Source organism: Schistocerca nitens, chromosome 6 (assembly GCF_023898315.1).
Source record: "Schistocerca nitens isolate TAMUIC-IGC-003100 chromosome 6, iqSchNite1.1, whole genome shotgun sequence".
Classification (NCBI taxonomy): Eukaryota; Metazoa; Arthropoda; class Insecta; order Orthoptera; family Acrididae; genus Schistocerca; species Schistocerca nitens.
The window spans coordinates 476382239-476408184 of record NC_064619.1 but is presented as its reverse complement, the minus strand read 5'-3'; the positions used below and the strand labels follow the sequence as shown (position 1 = coordinate 476408184).

General features: G+C 42.8%; 1 protein-coding gene across 1 annotated transcript in view; it reads left to right on the top strand.

The window, feature by feature from the left end:
- LOC126263415 (uncharacterized) overlaps nt 1–25946 on the top strand; it is a 116435-nt gene that overhangs the window by 52396 nt on the left and 38093 nt on the right. Inside the window, exons 4-5 of the mRNA XM_049960508.1 lie at nt 2728–4000; nt 23418–23485. Coding sequence (XP_049816465.1) covers nt 2728–4000; nt 23418–23485 — 1341 coding nt within the window. The remainder of the gene's footprint in view (nt 1–2727; nt 4001–23417; nt 23486–25946) is intronic.

Below are 25946 nucleotides of genomic sequence, written 5' to 3'. Positions count from 1 at the left end.
CCAGTGACCAGCGTCTTTATGGAGGCCGGAGTCCCTCCCTTGCAGGTTAGGCATGCATAACTGCTGGCCAGTTAAGTTTCAAAAGTTTGTAGTTCTCCTGCACATTTGAATCGCCATCTCCTTTTCCCACCCACGGTGGTTCATCTCCCGCATAGGCGGCCCAAGTCAGGGCTTCCAATTGCAGTTTGTGTCCAATCCCTTCTTTTGAAACTGGAGTCTTTGCCTTTACCATCTATACTTGAGGTCCATTCACGTACACCTCCATGGTCTACACCTAGGCTGCGACTTTGCCTGGATCTTTCACATGGCCCTAAGGACTTGGTTAACCCTGTGGCTCTCTGCTGCCACTTTCTCTTGATTCTTGACATGTACCAAGGCAACGAAGTGGTTTACACAAACGGCTCAATGGTTGGTGCATACTTTGGCTTCGCATATGTCCATGGAGGACATTTTGAACAGCATTTATTGCCCGATGGCTACTGTGTTTTCACTGCTGAGCTGGTGGCTATATCTCGTGCTCTTGAGCACATACCTTCATGCCATGGGGAGTTGTTTCTTCAGTGTACTGACTCCTTGAGCAGCCTACAAGCTATCGACCAATGCTACCCTCGCTGTCCTTTGGTACCGACCTCAAGGAGACCATCTATGCTCTCAAATGGTCCAGTCGTTCAGTGGTGTTTGTCTAGACCCCAGGACACGTCTGAATTTCACACAACGAACTTGCCGACAGGCTGGCAAACCAGGCTACGCGGGAACTGCGTATGGAGATTGGCTTCTCTACAACTGACCTGCATTCAGTACTACGCCGCAAGGTTTTGTGGCTTTGGGAGACGAAATGGCATAACCTCAGCACGCACAACGAACTGCGTGACATTAAGCAGACTTCGAAGGTGTGCCAGTCTTCCATGCAGGCCTCTCGCAGGGACTCTGTGGTTCTCTGCCGGCTCTGCATTGGCCACACTTGGGTTACTCTGCTACCTCCTGCGCCTGGCTGACAGAGGCCTATATCTTGGCGAGCTGTCCTTCTTTGGCTGCCCTGTGACGGACTCTTCAGTTACTGGACTCGTTGCCATTAATTTTAGCTGATAACGCCTCATCAGCTAATTTAGTTTTAAGTTTTATGGATGACGGTGGGTTTTATCATTCTACGTAAGTTTTAGCACATGTCCTTTGTATCTTTTGTGTTCTCCACTCTAATGCTTTTAGGGTGGATGTTTTAATGTGTCACAGAGTAGCTAGCTTTTCCTTTTTATTTTTGCGTGGTTGGTCAGCCACGGTCATCTGCTTCTTGTTTTTATCCCTTCGCTGTTTCTTGCTTCTCTCTGTGGTTTTCTTTTCCTGTTTTGTCTGTAGCAGTGTTGGTTGTCCTGTCATTTTTCTGCTTCTTCCTGTCTCCTGTTATTCTGCTAACGTCTCCATTCTTCTCTTCTGTCCCTTGTGTAATTATTTTACTGGGAACAAGGGGCCGATGACCTTGCAGTTTGGTCCCTTTCAACCCCCCCTCCCCCTCCTCTTCCCCCTCCTCTTTTGAACCAACCAACGAACCAACCATCACCACACATGCCATCTGGATTCTTCCTCCAGACACCATTTTTCTCAGAAACCCACACATGGAAACTAGCATTACAACAAGTCCTTGTTTCTCGCCACCCACCTACCTTAATTATGTTGATTTCTTCCGCCTTGGCATTTCTTCACAGTAACTACTTCTTCACTCCATTTTAGTTTTCTACATAGTTCATATTTTACCTGTCTCTTTTTCATCGTCCCCCTCCTTCCTCTGTTACATACAATGCACTTAGCTTTTCTCTCTTATTAACTCGTGTGTGATGTTTTAGTAGTAATCTCTTCCATCTTTAAATATCAGGTTTTCAAATCTCGTTCGGTGCAATCCCCAACAATCAGTCGTTCCTTCTCATCCCTTCAGGTAAGTCTCCCCTGATCTGTGGTTCTGTGTGACTTTCCTGAAATTTACCCCTTTCCTTAGACCTCTCCAGTCCTTTTCCTTCACCCCTCTTCCTTCCCCTTCTACCCTTCTGCCTGGAGGAGGACCCACTGGCTCCGAAACCTTGCCTAATCATAATATTTTGTGTATGTGTGTTTTCTGCCACCGCTTGGTGAGTAGATTTTTGTATCATGTGAATGTTTGGATTATAGTCTTGTACTGCTATCATGGTGACATCGAATGATGATGATAATGATGATGATGATGATAAATGGTTTAGTAGGACTTACCACTCACCTGTACGTGACTGATAAGAGTTTCATAAGAGACTGTCATTGCAGAGATGTCATTAGCTTTTCAGTTCCTGTGATCTATTGTATTCTCATTCACACAGTCACATTGATCTCAAATGCCTCTACTTGCAATCAATGTATGTTCAATTGAGTGAGCTAGAATGAAAAATCATGAACCTTGGTGATGTGTCTGTCATGTTATTTGGTATGCCACACATCAGTTTTATGAGTAGTTACTTATCTGCACTTTTATTTAAGTGTATAAAGAGTGATACTAATGTGCTTCAGTTTCATAAGTATGCTGATTAAGAAAAATTTGGAGTTTCATATGCTCATAGAATGAAGTTATTAAGAGTTAACACTGCACTGTGTTTGTGCGTGTTATTGAGTGGGGAAGATACAGCAAGTAGTAATGTTATTTCATACACTTTGTGTGCTATAGATACACCTGCTGTCTTTTATGATATGATGTTTTCTTGTCTTTTTCAGAAAAAGTTATCCTCTCCAATGGTGATATCCTTTTGGAATGTGGCGTTAGCTCCACTGTTCCTGAAAGTCAGTCGACATTAAAGGATTCAGTTTCACTTTTTTCTGGTCACTATTCAGATCTATATGTGGGTAATAACCTAGTTGACAATTTGAAGCAGTCTTCCAATGAAAAAAGTAAAAAGCATATACAAATGCCAAAGAGTGGTGTACATTCCTCAGGATGCAGCAATTTGTTGTTCTCAGATTCCAGTATTTCTACTAAAGATGCAAGCAGAGTCATAGAATGTATAACATTAAGTAGTAGTGAAACTTCAGATAAGAACAACTATTCAAGTGAATGTAAAGTTATATCATCAGATCAAAATTCTGATATGTCTTCAATATGCTCAGAGGCGAGCATCCAAAAATCTGCTACTGAAAAATGTGTATCATTTGAATACAAGCAGTCTTCATCAGTATTTTCAACAAAATCATTTACATCGGGCAATTCAGCAAAATCGAGAAGAAAACTTTTGCCACATTTTGGCAGGAACTTGGGCAGTAATAGTACACACTGTGACTTCAACAGTTCTTGTATGACCGTTGATCAGCAAGAAAATAGTACAAATGAAGCTGTGAAGCACATCACTGAAAATATGCTGCACTCTGTAACATGCTCATTGGAAAAATTATCAGTGGATAGTAGCTGTGATGGCATTGAGACTTTAGATTCATCGCATTCTTTATCCAGGAGAAACCTTGGTTTAAGGATGTGTTCACGTTCAGAGCTTTCTCATTCAGAACTTAACAATGGTTTCTTGGATAAAGATACTCACAACGGTATGAATTGTACACCTGGAAAGTATGATGAAGGCAGCATTGTCTGCTGGATGTTTCAAAGTACTCCAAAGAAAAAACACCTTTCTTATGAAAGGGATGCATCTTATGAGGGACAGCTAAAAGCAAATAAAAATCAGAAACCAGAATTGGCTGCAACTACCAATGCAGGTAGTGACTTGATAGCAGGAGCGGTATTGGAGAAAAGTGTTCAATCCTTACAAAAGATTCTAAGTGAAGATACTTCTCCAAAATCAGATTTGCATATCTGCCTAGAAGGAACAAGTGATTCTGGTCGATCAACAAAGACCTCTGATTATGTTAACTTCCGTACGTGCAGTTCAGACTCATCATCCAACAGTGGATCATATTTCAGTATAACTGAAGAATATAGATATACAGATGAAGAAAATGGAATAGTCCTTAAAGAACGTAGAATCTTAACTGAAAAGTGCAGGTAAGTGGAACAGAGAAATTGTACAGTTAAAATGACATTCTGTCTAGAAAAACATAGTGTGGAATACAGTACTTGCAATTAACTATCTCTTTATGTTTTTCAAAAATATTCTTTCCATATCATCACCTATTCTCTCTTTAACTCAATGAAGTCATATTTAAATACCCTACTGGTTCCTGTGACATCAGATTTAATACATATCTGCTAGTATGATCATTGCGTGTATCAGCCAGTATGATTTTTGGGTATGGCAGACCTTAAAAGTCATTTAAATGTAGCCAGCTGCTGTGGTGGAGTGGTTCTAGGCACTTCAGTCTGGAACCGCGCTGCTGCTACGGTCGCAGGTTCGAATCCTGCCTCGGGCATGGATGTGTGTGATATCCTTAGGTTAGTTAGGTTTAAGTTGTTCTAAGTATAGGGAACTGATGACCTCAGATGTCAAGTCCCATAGTGCTTAGAGCCATTTGAACCATCTAAATGTAGAGCAGCACCTAACTTTTAACTCATTGGCATTCTCATTCACTTCTTTTTCCTCTTGAGTGGTACATAAGACACATTTTTGCGACATGGTTTCTGTTCTCTGTTGGGGGTGCGTCCTTTGGGAAACCAGCCCGTAGTTTTGAATGAAGTCTCATGGTGGTGGCACTCCACTGAAGGTTGCCTGTGAACAGATTACTCGAGTAGCTGTGAACGCTCTTATCAGTTGCTGTGAAACCTCATCACCATGAACTATGCATTTCCGCATGTTTGCTTATGGAGATCAGTGACCATGCGACACACAGAACTTGTTTCGTTTTGGCATACATTTATGAGCAAACTATTAGCTAGAAACTGAACTCAATGCATTCCTAGAGTGAATAGGCAATTACAAGCTGAGCATTGTTCTAAGATTTAAATTCCCTAGCTACATCTTGCGAGAACAGTTCCTCATTTGCTGCTGTTGGGTTAAGTGAAGCCTTGCCAGGGGTCTCTCACCTCTTTTGTGGGCATGGGTGTGGTGAGCAGAGTCCAGAGCCTCTTTTTTTTTCCCCCCTCCCCTGCACTGCTACTCTTACATGTTCACTCGGACTTCATTTGTAGGACAGATTCATTATTGGCGCACTTGTTTATTCTTACGACATAGTGAGGCTTTTCTCACTTTTTCTACATTTACATAAATACTCCACAAGCCACTGACGGTGTGTGGCGGAGGGTACTTGTGGTACCACTAATTGGTCCCCCTTCCCTTTTTCATTCACAAAAGAAGAATGATTATCAATGAGCCTCTGATAGAGCTATAATTTCTTGAATTTTCTTGCTGTGGTTATTTTGTGTGACTTTTGTGGGAGTAATTAATATGTTGTCTGACTTCCTGTAAAGTATCTTGAAATTTCAAAAACGAACCTATCCGTAAGGCATGTCACCTGTGGCAGTGTCTGCCACTAGAGATTTTCGAGCACATCTGCAGTGCTCTTGCACTGACTAAATGATCCCAGAACCAAATGCGCCACTTATCACTGGATCTTCTCCCCCTCTCCCCCCCCTCTCCCCCCTCTCCCCCCCTCTCCCCCCCTCTCCCCCCCTCTCCCCCCCTCTCCCCCCCTCTCCCCCCCTCTCCCCCCCTCTCCCCCCTCTCCCTCCCTCTCCCCCTCCCTCTCCCCCTCCCTCTCCCCCTCCCTCTCCCCCTCCCTCTCCCCCTCCCTCTCCCCCTCCCTCTCCCCCTCCCTCTCCCCCTCCCTCTCCCCCTCCCTCTCCCCCTCCCTCTCCCCCTCCCTCTCACCCTCCCTCTCACCCTCCCTCTCCCCCTCCCTCTCACCCTCCCTCTCACCCTCCCTCTCACCCTCCCTCTCACCCTCCCTCTCACCCTCCCTCTCACCCTCCCTCTCCCCCCTCTCCCTCTCCCCCCTCTCCCTCTCCCCCCTCTCCCTCTCCCCCTCCCTCTCACCCTCCCTCTCCCCCCTCTCCCTCTCCCCCTCCCTCTCACCCTCCCTCTCCCCCCTCTCCCTCTCCCCCTCCCTCTCACCCTCCCTCTCCCCCCTCTCCCTCTCCCCCCCTCTCTCCCCCTCCCCCTCTCAGTCCTCCCAGGTAAGGGTCCCAGATTGATGAAAAATATTTGAGAATTGGTTGAACAACCCATGGTTGCAACCCATTTTTTTTTTTAAGTTTAGATTTCTTCCTATTAATCCGTCTGGCATGTCCATTTCCTACTACTAGTTTTATGTGGTCATTCCACATACAGTTGCTCTGGATAGAAATTCCTAGATATTTAATAGTAGTTACTTGTTACCAGCAATTTCAGTAGTGTAGTTACTTAGTAGTGGACTTTTTCCTATGTATGTGCAATATGTTACTGATTGTGGGGCCAGCACTGCAGTTTTGTCTCCTGTCAGCTCCTTCTGATCGGCTGCTCTATTGGCCATCTGCACCCAGCATCCCTGCCCACACTCCTTGTGCCAACACAGTGCTCTGCCCTAGGTTTGTGACCAGATGTGTGTGCTGCCAGCACTTCTACTGTTCCTCCACCTGCCCCCATTGTCTGTTTAATGTCTTCTCATTTTCCCCTCTTGACCATTTTCATAATGTGTTCCCGGTATGTACCCATTTTTGCAATTTATCGGCAGTTCTCTTAATTGAATCACAATAGATTTCTCAAAGACAACTGTCCCAGAAGTTGAACATGGTCATAACCCATTCCATGTAATTCCATCAGGCCATGTTCGGGGACTGCCGTCTTGTTAGGCTGCTGCAGTAGTGTGTGCTGCTGGTGTTCCTGGCAATGATCTTTGACGTTACACACCATGTAACATATGTATGTCTTACTACATTGGCAGGGTATCTGGTAGGCTCTGGTTTCCATAGTGCAAGGTTGTCTTCACGCTACCAAGCAATGCCCATGTTTTCGCTGTTGAACGGGAGACCATCTTCACTTGGTGTTTCTGGTGAATTTGTCCTATCTTCCTGGCAATGTGCCACAAAAAGGAGTAAATGCAATGGCTGTGTCCTCGTGAGAATCTTGCTCTGGTTCTGCCGGTTGTACAGAGGGTATAGGACGTGGAGCTCTCCAAATTTGCACTGCTTTTAGCCACTTTTCTGGAACACAGATGTAGAAGTGTTTTATTGATACTTACAGGATGCGAGCTTTATGTACCTTTGTCTTGAGCACACTGTTCCTCTGAGCCAGATGGTGGCAGCTGTCCGCATTTTAGGTTGGTGTGCATCTGCTTCTGGTACACACTGGCTAAAAGTGCTATCCACACTTCTTTTAACGGTCACATACAGAAAGGGGAACATTTCATCCACTTAGACTTCTGTGACAAAATTGATGTTGCAGTAGGTGGAATTTCTGTGTATAAGGAAGTCATTCAGTTTTTCATGCTCTCAGGCAGACAAAAGCTATGAAACTGAATATCTTTAGCAAGGAGAGGGCAGCTGTAACGAAATTAAGAGAAGATCCTGGTGTTGTCTTGCCCTTATCATCTGGTAAACTGTGGCCCTAGCTCACCAGGGCTACATTGAGAAAATCTGGGGCCTGCTAGAAGATAGTGCATACTGAAAGGTCGACCTTGACCCCACTAGGAAGGTTGAGAGGAAGACATTGTGCTTCTCAAAGAATATGGTAAGACAGAGAACATCAGTTTCACCTAGACTTTATGGGTTGCTGAAGATTCACAATGATAGGGTTTTATGCCCCACTATCAGCAACATTAGTGCTCTGAAATACTAAAGTTCCTAAAGGATTTGCTTAGTCCTTGCGTCTGGAAGTGCTCGTATCACATTTGCAGCTATGTAGATTTTGTGGGACACCTTAACAACTGTAATCTTATAGATACTGACATCCTTGTGAGTTTTGAAATTCTCTCTTTTTACCAGAGAGCCTTAACAAGAATCGTTAGAACTTATCGGCAAGAAATTTGACAGATGGCCAACCTTTTCAGTTAAGTTTTGAGATTCACCAGTATATATATGGAATATTTTGAGGAGCAAGCCCTTGAATTAGTCCAATGGAAATATATCTATTTCTTCCACTATGTACAAGGTGTACAACTTTGCTTCCGCCATTTTTCCCCAACATTTGAGGCTTTAGTGAAACAAATTGGTTACACATGTATCATTCAAAGTATTTTCCATTTTTGGCCACTACTTTCTTCCATCTTTCGGGCAGTGTACAAATCCTGCATCGAAAAAATTGTTCATCTTTTGAAGCGATCCATGAATCGATCCAATTTGTGGCTTCTTCGTGAGATTGGAAGTGTTGGTCAGCCAGGCCATGCGCCATTGATCTAAATGGGTGATAGTTAGAGAGAGCAATGTCTGGAGAATATGGCAGGTAGGGTATGACTTCCCATTTTAACGTTTCCAAGTACATTTTGAGCTCTTTGGCAACATTGGGTCGAGTATTGTCGTGCTGCAAAATCACTTTATCGTGCCTCTCGCTGTATTGCGGCCATTTGTGTTTTAATGCTCTAGTCAAACACATTAATTGCGTTTGATAACAAGCACCTGTGATTGTTTCACTTCGTTTTAACACCTTATAGTACACGATGTTGACGTGGAAGCATGGCTGGGATATCCCCATGATTTTTTTGTGTTTTAGGGTTATTGTAATGAACCCATTTTTCATCCCCGGTCTCAATGCGATGCAGAAATCTCTTCCGTTTTTGCCTCTGAAGTAACTGTTCACAAACACACAAATGCCGTTCAACATCTCTTGGTTTCAGCTCACACGGGACCCAAGTTCCTTCTTCCTGAACCGTGCCCATAGCTTTGAGGTGTTTCGAAATGTCTTGTTGTGTCACTCCCACCAATTGTGCCAATTCTTCTTGAGTTTGACACGAGTCTTCACTCAGGAATGTCTCCAATTCTGCATCTTCAAAAACATTCTCTCTTCCACCACTATGCCAGTGTATGACGTTAAAATCACCGTTCTTCAAGTGTTGCAACCATTCGTGACGTGTTCTTTCACTAATAGTGTCCTTACCATACGTACTTGAGAGCATTTGATGAGACTTGGCCGCTGTTTTCTCCATATTGAAACAAAACAGTAACACCTCCCGCAAATGGCGAGAATTAGGCTCGTAAACTGACTTTTTCAATCAAGAATAACTGATATGCGACACGATCGACTAATGTTTGAATAAGGTTATGTTGACAAAGGTCCAAGCTAACTGCATGTCTGCAAACTGTTTCTTTCTACTGCTACTTACTGTGGCGCCACTTACTGGCAAACAGCAGAAGCAAAGTTGTACACCTTGTAGATCACACAATCATGTGGCCACATGCTGAATGACTTCCTTATACATCTCAGTTCCATACACCAGAAATCAATTTCACCGTGGAATTTGAAGTGGGTGGAGTGGTCCCACTTCTGAATGTCGTCCTTACAAGAGTGGACAGATCATTTGTGTCAGATGATGATGCATGCTGACCTATACTTACTTACTTACTTGCAGACAGGGACCACCACCCATTTCAGAGGAACGGCATGCTCAAAACATTAATACGTAGGGTTCACACACTGTCTGACAACAAAGTATGGACAGAAAACTTGAACATCTGAGAGTTGTGTTCCTGAAGAATGACTACAAGGAACGGCAGATTTGGAGAGCCCTACATGCTATACCCTCTGTTTTACTGATGGAACCAGAAGAGAATTCTCATGAGGATGTGGCCATTGCACATTGGGGGGTGGTAAATCTGAAAATGTTAAATATGGCATCCAGACAGGACTAATGTGCTGTTATTCTTTTCATGGTTGCAGAAGGACAAACCCCGCTAGACTGGCTTATTGACACCCAGATTCTGGACTTTATTGCCTTCAGATGGAAGCTTTTTGAGGTCTCCTTATAAATTACAAGTCCCTCCAAGGACTCAGCATTTGGTTGCTGTATACAGGCTTGGTGACCCCGGGTTCCTGAGATGGGGACTGGTAAGCACCACCAATCCTCTGTTACCGTAAGCTCTAGGCATGCTTAGACGACGACTGTGTGGCACAGCAGTGGAATGTTGTGCGTTTCAGAGACTGGGGGCCTTGGCTTCACCACCTGGACTACAAGAAATGTACACACCTCTATTTAAAAAAACAAAAAAAGAAACCCTCAACCTCAAGGTGTGCTACATGCTGATGAGGTGAATGGCTGTTGATGTAAAACAGTCTTTAGTGAGCAACCTCTGGGGCACCTGGCACTCCCCCCCCCCACCCCACCCCACCCCCCCACCCCCCACTCCCCACTCCCCACTCCTTTCCTTCAGTTGTATAGGGCTTGCTCAGGCATGCAGGGCTCTGCCTGTGTCCATGGTTGTTTCCGTAGTGTCTTGTGGGATCCCTATGGAACAGTCTCATCAAACCACTACTCCTGATGGGGTGGGTATACCGCCATGTAGTACGTACACCCACTCTTCAAAGAGAGCTCAGTTGGTCAGTCCTCCCAAAAAGAAGTCTCAGAAATGTAGTAACAGGACATTAATGTGCACAGCACTTTCATTGTTATCGAGAGAACAGGAGAAATGGTTGAGAAGGTCTCCCCTTTCTGTATTCACAAGGCATTGGAAGGTATTGCTGGGACCCTGAAAAGTGTTAAACGATTTCATAATGGAACACTTCTAGTGGAAACGGCTAATTCAAGCCAAGTATCGAAGCTTCTGGGATATAAGCATTAGGTGACAATCCAGTTGAGGCTGAGTTGCATACCACTCTTAACTTTAGTAAGGCTGGTTACATGCTCCGATATAGTGGAGGTGGACACTGTGAAGTTATGTGAAGAATGGAAAAATATGGGCACCATAGAAGTGTAGAACTATGCGAGAATATACCCATCTTAAGGTTCTCCCATTTGTTGCTAACCCAATGCGATGCTTCAGATGTTAAAGATCCCCAGGGTTCCACAACTCTTCTGTGGATACGTGCGTGACGAGCACGGGACCCTGAGCTAGTGCGCCCCTTTCCCTTCACTTTCCACATCCTTCCCCCCCCCCCCCCCCCAATCATTCTCCCCCCCAATCACTCTCCCCCCCCAATCATTCTCCCCCCCAATCATTCTCCCCCCCAATCATTCTCCCCCCCAATCATTCTCCCCCCCAATCATTCTCCCCCCCAATCATTCTCCCCCCCCCCCAATCATTCTCCCCCCCCAATCATTCTCCCCCCCCAATCATTCTCCCCCCCCAATCATTCTCCCCCCCAATCATTCTCCCCCCCCAATCATTCTCCCCCCCAATCATTCTCCCCCCCCCAATCCTTCCCCCCCCTCCCCCCACTTCTTCCCTTCCCCTTCTCCTTCTCTTTGGAAGTATGTTTTGTGCCTACGTCCGGAGTCGGATGCTTGTAACTGTAAGACATAGTTTCTCTTCTTTGCTCTCTATGCTGGAAAGTCTCTGTCCTCCCTTTGATATTCTCTTTTCCTTGCCTCTTCTCTTTACCCTCTTCTCTGCTGCAGCGTTTGAGACCACTCTTCTTTCCTTTTCTTTCCTACCTGTGCACGTCTGAAGGCCGACCCACACGTAGCCAGTGATGGGGTAACACGTAATTCCCTGCCACGGGTCGACAGATAGGACATGTACATACCCCCTGGTAAAGGCCAGGCCCAGAGAGGGGTGATTACCCGAGCTGGTACCTTCCGAATGTGCAGATTGGTCCCACCGTCCCTTTCTCAGGAGGTGTGACCTGAGGTGTAAACAATCACCTAAGGCGGGAGTGCTCTCAGAGAGGGACCCCCACTAGGAAGGAGCACACCATCGGAGACGCCAGTAATCATAGGGGATACTTTCACAATGGTTTCCTCTACTTATACAACTTCTACTCACAAGTGAAAGTTCGAGAAGTTTCGGCCACGAACAATTCTTCCATCAGTGCCACAGTTCCTAGTTGTTTCTCAGTCTGATGATGGTCAAGATTCTCCACAGTCAACCCTTTCATTATTCAGAAAGGTGTCGATGCAATTGCAGGTCCTGTAATGTCTTGTTCCCGGTTAAGAAACCTTGTTGTTAGTCAGTGCCCTCCAGGCATAAAAATTGCTGTGAACTACCCTACTACACACTTCCCTGTCCGGGTGGAAGTGCACCACACTTTAAATTCCTCATGCGGAGTGATTTATACACGCTCAATCGACAGATTGTCCGATGAGGACAGTCAAAACTACCTGTCTGACCAGCGCATAACGGCTGTACATTGATTAATGAAAAGGGTTGGTAAGGACTTGGTACCAACCCGTACTCTCTTCTTGACGTTTGACAGAGTTCAACTTCCATTGAACATTAAAGCAGGATATGAGATTATTTCAGTTCACCCTTACATCCCCAGTCCTACGTGTTGCTATCGGTGTCGGTGGTTTAATCATACCAGCCAGTCATGTTCCAATATGGCCAAATGCATTACGTGTGGCAGGGATGCCAATGAGGGTGATTGTCCACCTCCATCCTCTCATTGCATCAACTGTATGACGACAATGCTGCTTCCTCTAGAGATTGCCCTATTTTCAAAGATGAACGAATTATTCAGGGAAACCCAAGTGAAGGAAAAGGTGTCTACATTTGCTGCTCGTAAGTTATTCGCCAGTCGAAAGCCCACTGTGCCCCCAGCAGGTAAATATAGCACTGTCCTTGCATCTCCTCGGCCTACCAAGGAGGTAGCCACACAGACCTGCGATCTCACCTTTAGTGTCATGGTCGTGAGATTGGCCAATGCAAAGATCATCCGTTCAACCTCCCCACTATCACCTTCACTCTACGGCTCACCCTTCATCGGCTCCTGCTAAATCACGAGCCCCAAAATTGGATGCACGGACTTCCAAAAAAGAGCCTACTTGCAACGATTTTTTTATGTACCCGACTTCACAACCATCGATTCCTCCCTCATCACAATGTCCTGCTTCCAAGAAGGCTTATAAGAAACGAATTTCCTCTCCTTCTCCGCCATAGCAAATCTCATGTACAGCGCCCCCCCCCCCCCCCATAACCGTTCTCAGCTGTCTTCTGTGTCACCAAGGCGCACTGCTGGCCGCCGATCGACTGGCCGATCACTGGTGGCAGGAGCTGCCCCCAAACAACCTAAGGATCAGGATCTTCTGCCTTTGGCTGAATGTTGTTCCACACTGTCCACCTCTGGCTCTCAGAAGTCATTGAGTTAACGGCAACCGTGTTGAGATTCTTCCATTTTCTGCCCACCCTATGTCAATTATCCATTGGAGTATCCGCGACATTCGGAGGGGGGGGGGGGATTAGAGAAAAGTGCCGCCCCTCCGCCACGCTCTCCTTCCCTTATCTTGTGGTCCTGCAGCACTATTTTCAGGACCTATATTCGCTGCACCCTACTGGAGAATCTGTGTTTTTCTCCAAAGGCCTACTGATTACAGGGCTCCCTTTAGAGAACACTTTCCGTGGAAATTTGCACATCAGCAATAGGACACGATCCGGTAACTGAAAGGCCCACAAACAGCGAGTCATAGGGCTCCCTGTTCCTCTTCAGTTCTTAACCTTCACCAACAGATAAGCTGTTACATGAGTGCTGACTATTTAAAGTAGTAAAGGAGAACAAGAAGAAATCTCATGAGGAGACTACTCTGATGAGACCAGAGGTGCCAGACAGCCCCTATGTCCTCAGATTCGGAATGTATCTTCATCGATGATACACACCCGGGCATCACCCAGTCGTCTTTGCCCCTTCACAGCTAACCAGGGCATGCTTAATGTGATAATACTTTGGAATTGTAATGGATATTAATGTCACATGCCAGAACGTCAATTAATATCAACCTGTCCCCATCTATGTGCCATCCAAAAAAACAGATTTCATTGACAGTCATGATCCAAATCTTTGAGGTTACTGTGCATTCGGTTGAAATCATACAGGCCCCCAAAGACCATGTGGTAAGTGTTTTGGTTTGAACATATGTCAGTGAACGGTTTCCTCTCCATACCGCATTGGAGGCGATAGCAGTGTGAGTGAAAATGATGCCAGCACTTACCATTTGCAAAGTTTGTTCATCTCTAGGCAGGACACTCACATATCTTGAGATGGGCATAATAATCAGAGCTCCATTCCTTTCCTTACTATCTCCCCCTTTCCACTACTTACAAATTTCAAACCACAATGCCCTTTGTGAAGGAATAACATTTCATTTCGTATGGAATTCTGATTGACTGTCTGCTTTCTGATCTTGATCTGTCTTCTCAAAGACTGTACCCCTACGCACTGTAGTATTGTCCATGGCTATTATTCTTACAGTCGCTTCCTCCAATCTTCTACAATAGTTGCTATTAAACAATCTTTGTGATACCTTTCACTTTGTGATGAGCCTTTCACTTTTTCTTACTACTTGACACACAAGTTGCTGTTTTGTGGTCTCTGAAGAACCAGTTGTCAGTAGCCCAGCTCTACTGTCACCTTCGTCCCCTCTGTTTGGCTTTGTAGATGAGGTTTTCTTACATTACCACCTGTGCCACTGTAACTGCAGTTCCCTTTCTACAGTCCTTCTCCACTGACAGCTGGTATCCTAGTGAAGCAGACACAGTGCAACAGTTATTCACTATTGTCAAAGGGCCTTTAAACGTCTGAAGCAAAGTGTGTAGCAGACTACTCTCATTACTTTTAAGTGGTTCTGTGCAAAGACTTGGAACTTAGTTCAATGAAATAAGAAGGGATGCCAGGAGTGCATCATCTCTGCCTTGGGAGCGCACAAATCTTCACCTGAAGTGTGGACTGAGCTCCCTAGTCCAGTGGGCCAACAAACATCAACAACTGTTCTGGGTCTCCTGCATGGTGGTATTTCTACCAGTGAGTAGGTTCTTGCTGAAAACTTCTCAATCGCCAATTTGTGACAGTGTCAGCATCCTCTTATTATCCAGCTACTTTCCAAATGCATAAAGGACAAGTTGAAGATATCCTTTATTCATTAATCTCTGTAATTCTGGATTCTACAATGAACCTATCACTGACTGGGAAGTGACTCATTTTGTGATCAGGCTCCAGACTCGTGTTCAGTTCTGAATAAGATTCTTAAACTATATTTGGCTGGAAGGTGTTTCCCCTTTGCAGTAGAGAGGTAATGTCATCACCCCAGTCACAAATCCAATGTCGATAGACAGCCACAGATTGATCAACCTCAACAGTGTGCTCTGCAGACTGCTTGAAAGGATGATAGCATGAAAATTGAGCTGGGTTCTCAAATCACTGGGCCTTTTGTCCTTTGCAAGTGTGGTTTTTGAAAGGGATGATCCACAGCCTACCAACTGGTTAAATCGGAAACAGCAATCTGACAGGATTTTTCTAAATACCAACTTCTGAGTGCTGTTGTTTTTGACCTATGTAAAGCATATGGCACCTTTTGGTGCCATCTGTTGCACTTGCATTCCATGACTGGAATTCAAGGTGTCTTACCACTTTTTATTCATTAGTTTCTATACCTCCTTTCAATTTCGGTCCAAGAGAATGCCATCCTACAGGGTTCCATGCTGAGTGTTACAGTGTTCCTTACTGCCATTGGTGTGGTGCACAAGTGACCTCTGTTGGACCAGTGACTAACCCTCACTGTGTGTCAACAACTTCTGCATTTAGTGTAGTTCCAATTGTGTAAATGGAGATAATGATCTAACAATTATTGAGAATTGAGATATACCAGTAGGGGAAGGAACAGAAGAAACAGTTGTGAGAGAATAAGGGCTTTCCGCTAATAATAGTGAATATACTGTTCAAAAATCTCAAGTTGAAGAGGTATACTTGGAAAAGGACTGGAGACACAGGAAGGTTCCAGTTGAATTATGCCATGGCTAGACATAGATTCTGCAATCAGATATTGGATTGTGAGGTGTACCAGGAGCAGATATAGACTTGGATCACAATTTAACATTGAAGAGTTACACTGGAGTTTGAATATTGTGCAGAAGAATCAATGTGGAAAGAAGTGGCATACTGAAGAAATGAGGAATGATGAGACATATCTGAAGTTCTCTAAGGCTTTATATGCTGTTATTATGAATGCCACAGTAGGCAGTTCATTTGAAAAAGGAATGGATATCTCAAAAAAGGCAGGCACAGAAAATAAACAGAGAAGTATAAAGATAAGGAAGGCAACTGTGAAGTGATCTTGGATAACTGAAGAAATCCTTCTTTCATCAATCAATTGAAGTAAGTGTTCAGGGAAAGACAGGGATACAGCAATATGTCACTCGGAAATTAAATAGTAGGAGGTGCAGGGAAGCCAAGGAAAAATGGCTGCAGGAAAATCTCAAGAAATTGAAACAGGAATGATCATTAGGAGGACTGACCCACAATATAGAAAAGTGAACACAACCTTTGGTGCAGCACAGAGGAATGATGGACAGGTAGAAACAGCACATTGAAGGGTGCTTTGAAGGTGAGGAACTGCCTTATGAAGTAGTATAAACAGAAGTCAATATGGAAGATATAGGGGTCCAGTATTAGAATAAGAGTTAAACAGAACTTTGAAACACTTGCAGTCAAGTAAGGCAGAAAATAGAGATAACATTCCTTCAGAATTTCTAGAAAAAATTGGGAGAAGCGGTAACCAAATGACTGTTCTAGTTGGTTTGCAGAATATGAGTCTAGAAGTACCAGGAGCCTTTCGGAAAAATAGCAGCTACGCAGTCCTGAAGATAGCAAGAATGGATCAGTGTGAGAACCATCACACTGTTGGCTTAATAGCCCATGCATCCACATTGCTAAGAAGAATAATATACAGAAGAATGAAAAAGAAAACTGAGAATTTGTTAGATGTTGATCAATTTACCTTTCAAAAAGATAGACACCAGAAAGACAGTTCTGACATTGCAATTGATAATGGAAGAAAGTCTTTGGAAAAATTAGGACGTATTCAAGGGATCTGTCAACCTAGAAAAAGCACTTGATGATGTAAAATGGAGCAAAGTGTTAGAAATTACAAAGAAAAATAGGAGTGAACCACAGGGAAAGATAGGTAATGTACAAGAATCAAGAGAAAACAATAGGTATGAAAGACCAAGACTGAAATGCTTGGATTAAAAATTTTGTATGTCAGATATGCCGTCTTTCACCCCCTATTGTTCAATCTGTACCAGATGTCTGCATTGGTATTCGTGCTTGCTGGAATTGTTCAGTGCTTGTAGTGCCTTGGGAGTCCAGCAAATGTCAGTGTGGTTGCTTTGCACACAAGGAGCAACTGCGTTTGATATCTCTCACACTTGTTCCATGCTAGAATGCTTTGGGAAAGAAGGAAAGTACACTTCTCTAATTTCACACTGTAAAAACGCTTGAAGGTATGTAAGACTATGCCACCTATTTCTTCATCAGAAATTTTACTTTCCTTGTGAAAAAAGAGATCTGCCAAATTTCATTTTGTGTTCTTTTCTAGTTCCGCTAAAATTTTGAAAAAAATAGCATGGTTAACAAATTGATTTTTCTCACGTCTGGTAATGTAAAATCTTAGCTTCTTAATAAAGCATTTATTTTTTCATAATTCTTAACAGTTCTTGTGAACTGGTGCTGTTTGTCAAATGTGCATTTGATTTACAAATCTTACATTGAGAATGAGAGAGCAGGCAGATTGCTGATTGCCACACTTTAGACCATGCATTACCACAGCTAAAATATAGCCAAAAATACAAGAGCGTTTTTGAAATTGTATTGGCATTGATATCTATCTATCTATCTTTCTCAAGTAAATGTGTCTTATGATATTGCAGTGCCTGTGTTATTCTGATTACAGTGTAAAGTTCCTTTGGACATGCATGCGTGTCCAAAGGAATAGGCTCTGCAGGGACTACAGCTGTTCTGAAATACATTAAATGTATTCGCAATTGCGAATAATGACAACCATTAGCTGTAGCATGGAATGAAAACTTTAAAAGTTCAGCGTCTGACCTGTACGAGAATATACTTAATGGAGTCCAAGGTGTAGACGCAGGGTTCACGACGTATGGAAGTTTGGGTTTGGCCATGAATTGTGCATGGATAGCAACATGGTAAGGAGACCGCTCACGACAAGCAGGAAATCCGGGTTTGAGTCCCGTCCAGCATAAATTTTCATTGTCGTCATTCCATTCTACGGCTGATGGTTGTCATTATTCACAATTGCAAATACATTTAATATAAATGTGTGTTACTAAATGGTGTCAGTGCCAGAATCACAAGCCAGTGGAATTTGTACAGTTTTAGTGTAGTTTAAATTACTCCAGGAGGGAAAAACAAATTGCTAGCAAACACAGGCACAATATTGGACCCTTGTGTAATTTTAATCAACCATGTTCAAAAAACTGCAAACATATATGAATTTTTCCCTCTTTGAGGATTGATTACTCTGGAGAGTCGTCTGCTGTGGTGTTAGGAGTAGCTCAAATGTTAAATCATAAAAACTGTTACTGCTTGAGAACAGACAGTAGGTCAGCATTGGTCGTAATGTCGTATGTCTTTTTTTAATAGCATTGCAGATCGATTTCAGCTGACAGTGCAGCTATCATCATTGCTATAAATACAAATACAAGAATCAGGTGTAGAAACAGCCCATTGATCAAATGCCATGTCACAGTTGTTGTACACAATCAAAATTCCACAATCATGTGCCTTTATAAATAGTCAAAAAACAAAGATGATGTGACTTACCGAACGAAAGCGCTGGCAGGTCGATAGACACACAAACAAACACAAACATACACACACAATTCAAGCTTTCGCAACAAACTGTTGCCTCATCAGGAAAGAGGGAAGGAGAGGGAAAGACGAAAGGATGTGGGTTTTAAGGGAGAGGGTAAGGAGTCATTCCAATCCCGGGAGCGGATTGTGTCTGTATATGTGTGGATGGATATGTGTGTGTGTGCGAATGTATACCCGTCCTTTCTTCCCCATAAGGTAAGTCTTTCCGCTCCCGGGATTGGAATGACTCCTTACCCTCTCCCTTAAAACCCACATCCTTTCATCTTTTCCTCTCCTTCCCTCTTTCGTGATGAGGCAACAGTTTGTTGCGAAAGCTTGAATTTTGTGTGTATGTTTGTGTTTGTTTGTGTGTCTATCGACCTACCAGCGCTTTCGTTCGGTAAGTCACATCATCTTTGTTTTTAGATATATTTTTCCCACGTGGAATGTTTCCCTCTGTTATATTTATAAATAGTCATGTAGACTAAGCATAATTACTCTTTGTCGGAAAGGTTACCAGACAGGTTTAAAAAAAATACAAAATTACGTCTACCAAGTTGTGATCCTGGCTCTTGTCGAAGTATTTGGCTATCAATACACAGTTCCCAATGTTTCTGGAGGTATTGAAAGCAAGCAGGAAAATTTTCTACTGTATTGCTTGTTAACGTCATTTGTCACAGCCTCTTGGATGTCTGTGATATCTTGATGAAGCTTTCCTTTCAGTCACTTCTTCACTTTTGGGAAAAGAAAGAAATTGGTAGATGAGAAGTCAGGTGAACTTGGTGGATGTGGGATGGCAGAAACAGAACGTCTTGATTACAGGTAAAGCAGTATGGGGTCTTGCATTGTTCATGCAGTTAAGAGTCCTGGGAATGTCACAGATCAGGACGGTGACATCAAATTGCTTGTTGCATACATTTCAAGACTTTCAATGTAAAGAGTTCGGTTCACTATGTGACCTGGAGGAACATACTGATGATGAATTAATCTTTTACTATCAAAGAATGTGATCATTGTCTTTGTTCTTGAAGGTTGTTGTTTGACTCTTTTGGAGGCTGGTGATCCATGGCTCCACCATTCAGCGCATTGACAATTTGTGTGAAGTTCATATTGGTAGCACCAACTTTCATCCCCAGCAGTAATCTTTTACAGAAATCTAGGATTACGTCTGACTCTGTCCAGTATTTCAGCAGAAATTCTTCATCTTTCTTCTTTCTGTTCATCTGTTAGGGTGCAAGGGACGAGTTTTGCAATAAGTTTCCATTTCCCTAAATCTTTGCATAAAATTTTATGACACACATGACGATTCAAATTAAGTTCTTCTGATATTGCATGCACAGTTATATGATGGTCTTCTTGCAACAATGCCTTACACACAGCATGTTTGCATCGGTATTTGCTGTAGACTGACAACCAACTCTGGGTTGTCTTGCACTGAATCTCTCCATTCAGGAAACCTGTTGTGGCACTCGAAAACCTGACTTCTGAAAGTGCCTTGCCTGCATATACTTGCTTAATCATTGTCCATGTTTCACTAGGAGTTTTGCTGAGGTTAATGCAGAACTTAATGTTCAGTCTTTGCTCACAGACCTCATTCATTGTGTCACTGTAACTAATGCACCAAGAACCCAAACAGTGTGTTGCTAAGCACAGCCCTGCCACCTAATGAGTGTGCACGGAAACATGGCAAAGGTCATTTCAAGGATGAACACATACGAGGTAACAGAAAAACAGCATTTGTTCCTACTTTCTGACAGAGTATAACGATACATAGTCCAGTTTAACTCTGGCATGTACAAGCATTAGTCCAACTGAGGCCACTGTTGACAGTTTCATACAGATAACCCCAGTTTACATCATACTGGATGACCAAAGCACTCTGTTTATTGACCATAGGTAAGAGTGGGTTAAACATAAAAAATTTTATGCGTAAAAATACAGAGAATCCAAAAAGTAATTGTAATAAAATAAAATTTTGTCTGGAGGTGCACAATTCAAAAAATCATCAAGACGAACGTTACATTATGTTACATTCTTTTACATGTGGGGATTAAAAATAGAGGGCATTGGCTGTCAAGTACGACATAATGTATCACTTGTCATAATGATTTTTGAATTGCGTGCTTTCAGGCAAGATTGTGTTTTATTATAATTACTATTTGAATTTCCTGTATTTTTATTTATAAAATTTTTTAGCTTCGTCCAAACACCTGACGGTTGCCTTGTGATGAGCTTTCCCTGTTGAAAAGTGTCGTAAGCCCCTATGCCTGAACCTCGCCCTACCCTCTGCCCCTGTGCCTCTCTTTTAGAGTGTACCCACTGTATATTCCCATGCATTCCTTGTCGGTTAGTACCCAGACCACAAATTATGACAGATTTATTTGAACGATCTACAGTTTTTCGCCCCATGACCTTTGTGTGCCTGTTCCTCTAAGTTCTTCAGGAGTGTTAGGTTTCTGCCATTATTTACAATGACGGCTTTAAGTTGTAGATGGGCTGGGCCGTACTTATATGTCTTGGCTCGTAACATCATTTGTTGCTTGTAATAGGTAGTATATTTATAGAGAAACCAATAGCCAATAAGTCATATTTTTTATTAAACATACCACCCTAGATTGCATTTTAATTAATAGTGGCTCAATGAGCAGTGTCCAAGCCACTGATCTATATTACTCTTGTCATATTCTGATATCTCATATTCATGATCTTCTGACCTGACCTAAGTTGTGTTACCTGCTCAGTTGTTTTTCTCTGACTCCCAAGTCATGTGGGTAACCCAAGGAACAGACAAGCCGACTGTTTGACTGGAGAATATACTACTTGCCCAGCAATTGCTTTGATGATCCCGTGTGCATGTTTGTGGGTGCAGATGAGGTTTCTACTCACTCTGAACATCTGGTGGGCTAATCCCTCTCTAATAAATTGTATTGAGGAGACAGCAGCTGCTGGTACTCCTCATTCAGTTCCTCCTGGAAGGACTCCACCATCCCATATTGTCTCCGAATCAATCATACCAGATTAAGCCATAGTTTATATTATAAAATGCGCCTTCCCCATGGCATTGTTGTAGAGTGTCATAGGCAGTAGATCGTATCCTGATAGAATGTCCCATCTTCCTGGCTCTCCACACCAATCATGATGATCCAAGTATTCTGTTGTCTCTGATGATGGCAAATGATGTACATACAGTCAAATTGGTACTTTGATTCCTTAAAGAATCTGGTTTACTTTCTCAGTTTTAATGTTTTAAACTACTTTAGGGGTAGGGTTGGGCGGATTGTGTTGGGTTGCCTTCTGGTGTGTTGTGGGGCCTGGTGGTCCCAAGACCATACCTCTGCTAGCTGTCTTGGTAATCTCTCCTTCACTCTGTTTTTAATTATATGTAGATGTAGTTAGTCCTTTTCCTGCTGCAACCTGTTTTATTTTTGTAGGCAGTGCCTCTTCATTAACACACTGAAGAAGACCAGACCTTAAGTTTCTTGTCTTAAGATACTGGTGACAGAAACTGCTTTTATGCTTCCTCTGAGAGAGGTGGTTTTGTTTGAGTCTTAATGCATTCACTGTAGCAGATTGGGGGGGGGGGGGGGGGGACAGTTGTGGGAGGATTGCCTCCGCTACACGAGCCCTCGAGGACTCTCAACTATGTCGACCCATATGCTGATGTGATTATTTGTGGCACTTTCTTTTACTATTGTCTGATTACTGATGACCATAAGGCTTTTATCCGTTTCACTTTTAGTATTATTGATCTTCTCACCATTCAGTTAGAAGGAATTAGCATCATACCCCTGTGTATAGTCTCTGGGGATTAGATGTGGGATGGGGCTCATCTGCTCTCTGCCCTGCAAGCTGGCTTGACACTATACTTTCATCTCTCGTGCAGTTATTTTTCTTCCCTGGCACAACATTGCTTCAATTTTACCACACCTACTTACCTTACTGTACCAGTTCAATCTGATATCTGGCTGACATCATTAACTCCAGATGAACTGTCCCATGACCGAGGGTCAGATGACCCTGTCTTTCAGTCCCTTAATCCCCAACCAACCAACGTAAAGTGACAGAGAAACAAATTGTATTTTATCAGCTTTGGCATTCTTCCTGAAGCCCCATAACAGAAATTTTCCAGTATCATTATTATATCAGCTTTAGTAATCTTTTTATTAAATGTATGAAATACGGATTGTTTTTATATATTCTTGTACTTGTTGGTACCACAATACACTTGCGTGAAATGACTTTTCGTAAGAAGAAGATACTGGGGTTTGGTAGAGTGCTACTAAGATCAACTATTTATTCATAAAAAGTTAAAATGTTAGACACACCAGCTGGTTGGAACACTACAGGGATTACAAGGTTAGGTGGTATAACCTTCTTCTTGGAGTCTGAACAGTCTCATCTGGCCATTTGTGTACACGCGCGCGCGCGCGCGCACACACACACACACACACACACACACACACACACACACACACACACACACACACACACATTCCTGGGGGGGGGGGGGGCGGGGGGGGGTCTTCACACAGCTGTAAACCACTTTGATAAAGAATACACACACACACACACACACACACTAGCCTGTCGGACCTCTCAGACTTAGACGATCATTTTATTTCTCGTTGTAGCCCTCCCCCTTCTTTCCACCACCTCCTCATTCTTTCCTTTTCCTTATCCATCTATCTTCACAATACTCTCCTACATTCCTCAACCCACCCTGGCTGTAATATTTTTAAGTTTCTTAAAGTAAACTATCGTATAAAATGTGTGTGTGTGTGTGTGTGTATACTGATTCATGCTTTTTATTTCCTTCCTTAGCATTCCTGACAATGTTTTTGAAAGTGTGAAGATTCCTGCAGAATGCTGTGTAAACCTCTCATTGCCTGGTAAGTGGTAACAATAAATGATTCAAAACATGGGTTTATATATATTTGTATCCAGCAGCTTTATTATTGGTGACAAAGCTATGACTGGTGTGGCAATAGAAAACAGCAAAAGGAAAGCCAAAGTTTTAAATTTCACTTTTAAGGAATCATTCATGCAGTACAGTTGTACAGACATACCACCATTTGAGTGTTGAACAGGCACCCTTATGGAGGACAGAGCAATAGGCATCCCTGGTATTGCGAAGCAACTGAAATAGTTAAAAACAAACAAGTTGCCAGATCTAGATGGAACCCATATTCGGTTGTACAGAGAGTATTCCACACCGTTGGCTCCTTCTTAGCTTACATTTATCCTGAATGTGTCACCCAGTGCAATCCCAGGTGGCTGGAAAAAAAGTGCACGTGATTTCTGTATGTAAGAGGGTAAAAGAACACTTGCAAAATTACAGACCAATATTTTTAATATTGGTTTGCTGCAGAATGCTGGATATTTTCTAAGTTCAGATATAGTAAGTTCCCTTAAGACAGAAAAGCTTCTGTCCACAAATCAGCACAGATCTAGAAATCATCACTTGCGTGAAACTCAGCTTGTCCTTTTCTCCCATGATATCCTGTGAGCCATGGATGAAGGGCAACTGGCACATTCCATGTTCCTAGATTTCCAGGAAGTGCTTGACACAGTGTCCCACTGCTCACTTTTAATAAAGGTCCGAGCATACAGAATAGGTTCCCAGACATGTCAGTGACCCAAAGACTTTTTAAGTAATAGAACACCCATGTATCATACTCAGTGACAAGTGTTCATCAGAGACAAGGGTATCGTCAGGATTGTTCCATACGATCTGCTGATGGGTAGGGTGAGCAGCAGTCTGCAAATGTTTGCTAATGATAATGTATTATATGGGAAAGTATTGCAATGTAGTATATGGAAAAAATATTGTCACTGAGTGACAAGGATGATGCAGGATGACTGAGATGGAATTTCTATTTGTTTTATAAATGGGCAGGATGATCTAAATACAGAAAAATGTAAACTAATGGAGGTGAGGACAAAAGGCAAATTGTAGACTTCGGTTTATCAGGTGAATTTTATGAAAGTGTAGATCATTTGTGAAGGAGACCACTTATAGAACTCTAATGCAGCCCATTCTTGAATAGTGTTTGGAATGCCCACCAGGTCTGATTAAAGGAAGACATTGTGGCAATTCAGAGGTGTGATTCTAGATTTATTACCAATAGATTCTTATCTACATACGAATATTATGGAGATGTTTTATACACTCAAATGGGAAATCCCTGGAGGAAAGATGACTTTGTTTGCACAAGACACTATAGAGAAAATGTAAGAGAACTGGTATTTGCTGCTAACTGCAGCAAAATTATGCTGCCATCAATGTACATTTCGAATAAGCACTGCAAAGACAAGGTAAAAGAAACTAGGGCTCTTGTGGAGGCTTAGAGAATCTTTTTTCTCTCAATTCATTTATGAGTAGAAGGGGAAAAGGAAATGAACTGTATTGGTACTGCAGTGCACTATACAGTGGCTTTTGTAGTAGGAATATAGATGTAGATGTATCAGGAAGAGGTGATGTCATGAGAGTTTTCAGGGGAACATCTTAGCTCTGGAGGGGTAATCTATTGAAGCTTTGATGGCCTGGATGGTACTGTGTAATGAGTGGGCTGCTGCTGATTGTCTTGGAAGAGGGGGGGGGGGGGGGTGAGAGGTGTTGACTGGGAGGTCAAAATCCAGGAAGATGGAGTAAGATTTGAAAGAGGCTTAGGTGGATTTCAGTTAAGTAAATGTGTTAAGCTGTTGCTTTGCTTTGATGAAGAATTTACTTTGAGAAATAAATGAAAATATGTGTTTTTTGCCATAATAATACCAGTGCTTTGTTGGATTTGAGGGGTGGTTTAGGTGCAAAGAGCATGTTGAGGTGTGTAGAGATGTATTGTAAAAGTTGTCTCCTTGGAGTGTATGTATAAATGGGATGCGCACCAGTTCCCACACATTTGCAGCAGCATAACCACGAAGAATTAGTTATGGCAGATTGTACGTATTGTTCATATGGCAGATACCTATCTGCCAAATCATATTAGATACTACGAGCTGAAGTCTTGCTACAGAAATACGCAGAGCCACAAAACTAATATATGAATCACTTAAAGGTCTAAAATGAGGAAATGTGGGCTAAACAGAAACATCTAGAAAGCTACTGTATTCAGTTTGCTGGCATGTCAACTTGACGATGAAATTTCATGACATGTTGAATGACAAAGGGAACTCATAAAATTGGCGAGCAAATTGCAATGGATGTGCATTAACATTACAAAGGACAATTCACAACAAGCAAGTGGTGTTTGCCAATAATTTGTCTTTCAAGCATTAATGTTTGTAGTCATTTGTTACCCTTAGTGGAGAACAACTACACCGAACTACCAGATGGATGATGATGATGATGGG